General features: G+C 36.8%; 1 protein-coding gene across 1 annotated transcript in view; it reads right to left on the reverse strand.

Annotated features, from left to right (window-relative positions):
• Nucleotides 1-8141, reverse strand: part of LOC101848999 (cilia- and flagella-associated protein 65) — a gene marked incomplete in the record, with an annotated part of 42820 nt that overhangs the window by 26138 nt on the left and 8541 nt on the right. Inside the window, 8 exon segments of the mRNA XM_005107977.2 lie at nt 298-383; nt 883-937; nt 1359-1439; nt 2564-2647; nt 3733-3813; nt 4472-4600; nt 6726-6875; nt 7794-7909. Coding sequence (XP_005108034.2) covers nt 298-383; nt 883-937; nt 1359-1439; nt 2564-2647; nt 3733-3813; nt 4472-4600; nt 6726-6875; nt 7794-7909 — 782 coding nt within the window.

The following is an 8141-nucleotide window of genomic DNA, read 5'->3' on the forward strand; positions in this document are numbered from 1 at the left end:
TGTATATGTGTGTGCGCATACATGTGTGCTTATGTGAGGGGGGACAGAGAGATAGAGAGAGACATATAGAGAGACAGACAGAGATGGAGAGAGAGAGAGGGGGGAAGAGAAAGAGATTGGAACTACAAAGTCTTGTAAAGAAAAACAAAAAAGATTCTGAGTTCTTTAAAAGATCAATGAACATATCTTTGAGAAAAAATGTTAATTCCTTACATCAAATAAAATGAAAAAAAAAATGTTAACAGAAGAAAACTTTATGACTATGATGAACTCAGTGTAACAGAATTGAAGACTTACAGGCCTGAAAGTAACTCTGAAGGAGCAGGCTTTGAGTGGTGGGATGTCTAGGGTGTCCGGACTCACAGAGAAGATGCGGTTTGAATCTGAAGTAGAAGATAACACATGTACGCCTAGTATTAGCATTTATTGTTATCCAGCTTCAAGGTGTTAATTAATATGACACAGAATACGCAGAATAAACCAATGACTATGAACATGCCAAGGCTTCGAAAAAAAACAAAATATGTGATTTTCAAACAAATTGCATAAATTAAAGAATATATTCTAATGGCCTACATAATTTTTTCCAAGAGCAATCATGAGCACAACATTTTTAGATTATTACATTATACCATCTTTTAAGTCCTACCATGATTATTTACATTATCATCAATGACAAATGCTACACATTTATACGGAGAATGCTTAAAATTAAAACTTATATAAACAGAAACAAATAGCAAATTTAGAAAATAAATGCAAGAGTATGACTGAAAGAGAAATGAATTCTAGCAAAACAAGAAATCATAACTTTCGTTAACAAAATTTGAATGGCTTGACATTATTCTTTTAACAAAATGCCTGACAAGGTTAGCCACGTACTTCCCATCCACTGGACTGTGACTTTTCCCTTTGTGTGATTTGTGACGTTCACAGTCTGCAAAACAAAGCATCAATAAGCAAGGGGTAATATTTTTCTTCAAATGTCAACACTTTGTCCTAAATCTCATTCATTCATGCGGAAGAAAAAGAGATGAAGAAGAAATTTGCAATTCACCATTCTCTAAAAGCCTTTGATAGAAAAACAAAATGCAGAGTCTATGTCGTATGTTATGCAAATAGTTTAAATAACAGCCTTTTGCCTGCATACAGCATAGTCTGCTATTTCAAACACAAAATGTACTCATCCATCAAATGGTTTTTCTAAAACAATTGTTTTGAATGATAGACAGATTGCATGAAAAGATAGAAAAAATGTATGCCTGTTACAAAATGGAAGACAAAACACCAGTTACAGTATGTGCCCACACGCTATGTGATACATGCTCATATGTACCTAATTCAAACATATACCTTACCTTATCAACAGGAAGCTTCAGAGTCTGGATATTACCGAAATCCAAAACATTCACATCTGTGCTCACATGAGGAACCACACTCTGTAATTTAAAAATTAAATTAATAAGTAAATAAATTACAGTTTTATTGATGTCAGAAAGACAATTTGGTTTACAATGGCTAACATACGTACATACATAAATACGTAATTATAAATACATACATAAATACATAATTATAAATACATACATAAATAAAAACACAAATACACAATAATATCATTACAATACAGAACAGTTTCACAACCATGCCATTGCTGGTCGCTACTGTGCAGCGCCCTGGTTTTTTTGCTAGGTTTGTCATGACTTGCAGAAAGACACACTCCAGTGACCACCCACTTAAACCCTGTGTCACCGACACTTGCGTGACATTACTTGAGTCTAAACTCACTGCTCACTTACCCACTGGAGCCCTCAATTAAGACCAAAGTAAATAAATACAATCTTCATCACAAGATAAAAACAAGAGGAAAGCCGGAGAAGAAAGTTCAAGACAAAAAAGATGTCTGGAGAGATGTTAGCAGCTTGTGTGTCTCTGGGGGGGTGGTCAAGGCAGATTATCATGAAACAACAGACAATACTATTAAAGTAGAAAAGAGACTGAAACAAACCTTAGAACTGTTCTAAGCCAAGAAAGAAACATTTTCCAAATGAGATTTTAAATTTTTATTCATTCTTTTAACACTTTATCTCCGTGGGGGGTAAACTCACTATGCCGAGGCCCATTTGTGGTACAAAATCTAAAAATGACGAAAACGTCACTAAATTGGTAATTAAATCAAAACAAATGAACCTATTTCGATAGTTCTTCATCTAAAGAATGAAATCCCGATAAAAGAGACCTGTTTTCAGCAATTGCAGAAAAGTAATTTGATGTTGAAGTTGTCGTAAAGGAATGTGTCCGAGCCGCTTTCCAGCTCACCGGCACAGCAGTTCTGACCGCGAGCCACTGGGAGTGGCTTGCCGGAGATAAAGGGTCAACAACTGTACCTACATTACATATCTTTTCTCTTTTCTTCCTTTTTTTCAACATTATAAACTTGAATTTCCACGAAATATTTCTCAAGCATATGCAACCGTCACCACAGCATTAATTAATAAACTACAATTTTAAAAGTTTTTTTAAAAAACATCAAAGAAACATGAAGAATTGTGAAAAAACTTACCACAACATCAGAGTGGAACCCATCATTGAAGTATTCATCCACAGATGGGATCTCTCTCAGAGACGGGTTTGGTGCAAGGCCAGCCTGTGGTCAGACGTTTATTAATAAATCTAAAATAAGTCTGCTTTATTTATTCTTTATTTACTCAGTGCAAACACTGAGATGATTAACATACTAAAATCAGTGTTGGAGAAGATGTACGTAAAAACCTTTCAGTAAAATACAGTAAGAATCGTTGTTGATTTACTTACATTCTGAGCAGACTCCATAGTAGATCCAAGCTATTCTAAATATTTCAGATGTACCAAAATGTCCTTTCTTTCTTTTAGGTCAAAATAAATGTTTTCAAACTTAGTTTCACAATCAAAACTATTTCTTAAAACCTTATCGGGAGAAAAAAAAATATTTCTACATACATCTGTTCAAAAATCAACACACACGCACATACACACACACATACACACACACACACATGCACACACACACACACACACACACACACACACACACACAGGGGGGCTCTTGTGGCACCCCTCATTCAAAAGGTTCCACCTGGATTCGAATCTGGATAGAGACGGAACTCCTTTCCTGCTCTCTAATAATGTTCTGTCATCTGTTTTGTCTGCACTTTCTGCCCCCACCCCCTCACCTCCTTTTCCCTCTCCTCTGGGCTCCTGACTCTTTCTGCAGCCTTTCTACTGCTACTTCTTGGCTACTTCTTACTGCTGTCTTTCAGCTACACCCCTTGTCTTATGGTAGGTAAAATCAAATACCTAGCCTTCTCGGAGAAGAGCAAAAAATCTCAGAGGTCCTATGTGCAAGTTGCGCACATCTAAGATCCCTTGATGGTCCTAAATCAATAATAGTAGGCTTCGGCCACCACCCGAGCAAAATTCTAAATTTCATTCCAAACTAAAAATGTTTAATGTGTCCCACACGCTCATATGAGCTTATGCAATTGCAAGCATCGAAAAAGACTTACCACACACAAACACACACACACACACACACACATGCACACGCACACTTACATACACACACACACACACACACACACACACACACACACGCACACACACATACACACACACAAACACACACACAATCACACACATTAAACGTAAAACATGCATACAAGCACACACAAAGTGGACAAGCAAGTCACTGACCTTATCTTCATCTTTGACAGGCTCTAGGCATCCGTTCTTATCCACATCCAGCCTGCCAGCATTCAGCAGTTCATTCAGTTGCTGGAGAAAATAAAAGAGGATGTGACAAATCCAAGTGTTAACCGAGTTCAGAACTTTAATTCACACAAAGAAGTAGACTCTAAGAACCCAAAAATGGAAAGAAATGTTTATTTTTCATATGTTTAGCCATCGGCCAATCTGAAAATGATTTTAAAGATATCATTTAATAAAAAATATCTCTGTGACATTGACATATAAGGCTGTCTTTTCACTTTCTCTCTTTCATAAGAAGAGCATTGTTTATGTGAATATAGAGCAGCCAATTACTAGAAAACAACAAATTAATGCAAAAAAAGAAGCAATACATATAGACAGACAAAGATAAAAGAACGCAAGAAAAGAAAAAAAAAATCTTTTAACTAGGTAGTGAGAGGGAACACTCAAGGAAGAACAAAGAAAATCGTATCCCATTTTGACTCAAACCTTTACTTCTAGGAGACAGCCAAGTTTCTAACAAACTGTTTCACAGCAAATCATTCAATAACAACAATAATAAATAATAAATTGCATTTATATAGCGCATTTCCACAAAGAAGTGCTCAATGTGCTGTATAATAATACAAAGAACGTATGCCACACACAAAAGTACTCCTCTTTCTCTCTCTCAATGCATGCATAAGAGCAACTGGTCACAGTTCTCCCCCACAATGCAACTCACCTCAGGTGCAATGACAGATAAGCCCCTCTCCACATGGGTCAGGTAGCGAGATACATGCTCATATTTCAACACGGCCGGCTTGACTGTCTCTGAGTGGCATGTACCCAGCAGATCCAAGTACAGAGGTGGCTGATGAAAAAAACACAGATTTTATCATCATCGTCATCATTATCATCTTCGTCATCATCATCATCATCATCATCATCATCATCATCATCATCATCACCATCATCATCATCATCATCACCATCACCATCATCATCATCATCATCATCATTATCATCATCATCATCATTTTTTGGTAAGCAAGGTAGGAGGGAGAGTTTTGTTTTAATTTTGGACAAAAATAAAATAACAATAAAAAATGTTTAAATTTATTTAATAGCTCAACGTTTCGCCCCGTGGGCTTCCTCAGGAGCAACTCATCATCATCATCATCATCATCATCATCATCATCATCATCATCATCATCATCATCATTGTATAAAGAAGGTATTAAAACAGTTAAGACCTTGTTGTATTTCCAGAAAATATATATTTTTCACAGTTCAACGTTTCGCCAATAAGGCTTCATCAGGAACATAGTATTTGAGAAAAAAATAAATAAATGAGTGATGACGCCACAGCAACAAAGTGTTCACTATAAGCTACGTATTGTTGTGATTTGGACAATATCGGCAATATCTTCATCATCATCATCATATACACAGGCTATAAAAACTAAAGTGCGCACATAAATGTCTGAATATTTAAAGGAGCGGTGAGTACAAATCGCCGGAGAGAAGGGAACACTAAAGCCAGAAGTGGTAGAGAGAGAGAGGGGGGGGGGGGGGGGGGAAAGGTGCGTGGAAGTAAGGAATATAATAACAGAAGGGTGCGGTGAACACAAATCGGAAAGACCAGAGAAAGAGAAACACGAGGGCCAGAGGTGGCAGAGAGAGGGAAAGGAAAAGAGGGAGAGAGAGAGAGAGAGAGAGAGAGAGAGAGAGAGAGAGAGAGAGAGAGAGAGAGAGAGAGAGAGAGAGAGAGAGAGAGAGAGAGCAAGAAAGAGAGAGAGGGGGGGGAACATATGCATGGAGGTAAGGAATATAATAACGGAAGGGTGCGGTGAACACAATCAATGAGTCGAAAAGGCTAGAGGAGGGGAAACACGAAGGCAAAAAGTGGAGAGAGAGAGAGAGAGAGAGAGAGAGAACTAGTACATGGAGGTAGGGAATATAACAGAAAGGCAGGGCCAAAGGGAGGGGGTTGCAGGAACATAAGGGGTGATTAGTACGTTACGTTGTAAATTTTAGGTCCTTAAAATGGGGCTCGTCGATGTTAAGGCCAGTGAGAATTTTGTGAGACCCCAAGTCATCATCATCATCATCATCATCATCATCACCATTGCTGCTTCTATTACACTGTCACATTTGTAGCAGCTTCTGCTACTGTTTTTAGCTTTATAAACAGCAGCATCAGAAATAGTGACAGCTATTATGACATACTTATGACTAGAATTATCAAAATCATTCCCCATCATATATTCCTTAAGTAGTGTTGGAATGGGTACCACATAACAGTTTTTATAATTATTATTTCTATTATTACCATGCTAAATATAATCCCCATGGCTAGCGAATATGGATTTTGTATTAAGAAAAAAATACCACAACTTTAAAACTATACAGTCTCTAGCAGTCAATGATAGTGTGTAAGCAAAGAAAATACTACAACTCTGAAACTGAACAGTCTCTATAGTGATAGTGTGTACATGGTTGTTCACTACGCAAAGAAAATACCACAACTCTGAAACTATACAGTCTCTAGCTCTCAATGATAGTGTGTACATGGTTGTGCACTAAGCAAAGAAAATACCACAACTCTGAAATTATACAGTCTCTATAGTGATAGTGTGTACAAGGTTGCTCACTAAGCAAAGAAAATACCACAACTCTGAAACTATACAGTCTTTAAAGTGGTATCGTGTTCCTGGTTGTGCAGTAAGAAAAGAAAATACCACAACTCTGAAATTATACAGTCTCTATAGTGATATCAAGTACATGGTTATACACTAAGCAAAGAAAATACCACAACTCTAAAACTATACAGTCCCCATAGTGATTGTGTGTAATATTTGTATACTAAGCAAAGAAAATACTACAACTCTGAAATTATACAGTCTCTATAGTAATAACGAGTACATGGTTGTACACTAAGCAAAGAAAATACCACAACTCTGAAACTATACAGTCTCTATAATGATATCGTGTACCTGGTTGTGCACTAAGCAAGCCACACGTCGGAAGTAGTTGATGGGGTGCTGAGGCACAAAGTTCAGAATGAGGGTCTGGGTAGAATTGGGTTTCAGCACTCCACTTAAGTACTGGAACTTGAACACAGACTCTTCACAGTCCAACTCAAACTGAAAAAAGAAAAAACGCAAAGTTGCAACTTATTCAAAATGTTCTTTCCAAACTAACTGACAAAGACATTAGCAATAGCCCTCGTAAAAACAAAAAGCACAAGAGAGCATGTTCCTTTAACTACTCATTTTTTTTAGATTCTTGGAAACTAGTGAAAGCAAGAAACATATACAGAGACCACCTTTATATCTAGACACACATATGCACATTGTTCTAAAATATGAATAAAAATACAAAATGAAAAACAAAAATTTAACACGAAGTATGAAAAATGGCAACAAAAGTAGCCATAATTGCACAGAAAACAAAACTCGGACAAAGTAAATGGAGTATAAAGAGAAGTACAAAAGATTTTTTCATAAACTTCTTAGTGTAACACTCAGCAAGATATTGGGCATTATATTGTAAACATAAATGTTTATTCATTCAAACATTCAAATGATTTAACAGACAATTCCCTTTTATCTCCAATTACTTTATCTTATGTGAAATGCCTGCGAATGTAATGCCATCAGGGCAAACCCTTAATGCAAACTAGAGGGCTGTTGATCATAGTGGGTACAAAGGAAAGGACTGTAGATGTGCACTCTGTTGATACATAATAATATTATGTCTCTTAAAGGCCCTGTGCACACTAAGCAAATTTCAACTCATCCTAAGCCTACAAATATGAAAATGGGGCATTTTCAACAGTTTGTCTTATTTCACCGTAAGTGATGTCCCACTTTGCAGATGAGAACAGGGCAAAATTTTCCTTGTGTTGGTGGGAACTCAAGTGTTCCATACTCGATCTTTAATCTTGACTTTACTCTTCGAAATTTCAGATTGACCAGGTGTTCTGAATTATTCTGATCTATATTATATTTGCTTCACTACTGTAATTCTTTCTTAGTATAGCATCTTTCATTAATTCTCACCTGGTACACAGCTTCCAGATTGGAGTTATTGATGATGTCAATAGTCCTGGTTCCTGTACGGCCCATGTCCAGTTGCATGAAGTTGACAGAGTAGCTGCTGAGCTCTACCATGGGACCTTGAAAAACAACAACACATGGATTAGGGATACAATTTCTCCAAAGATGAGCAGATAAAACACGAATGTATACAATGTCAGGAGACAAAAGTGAGAGTGAGATAAATCTATACACAATTAACTTGGTAGTAACTGCATAGCCTCTATTTAATGATGATTCATAAGCTTTTAGCGTTATTTGTATTCTAGTTGTTCTATGCCTACGTCTGAATGAAAATAGTCTGTGTGTGTG

This window comes from Aplysia californica, unplaced genomic scaffold (assembly GCF_000002075.1).
Source record: "Aplysia californica isolate F4 #8 unplaced genomic scaffold, AplCal3.0 scaffold00647, whole genome shotgun sequence".
Taxonomy (NCBI): Eukaryota; Metazoa; Mollusca; class Gastropoda; order Aplysiida; family Aplysiidae; genus Aplysia; species Aplysia californica.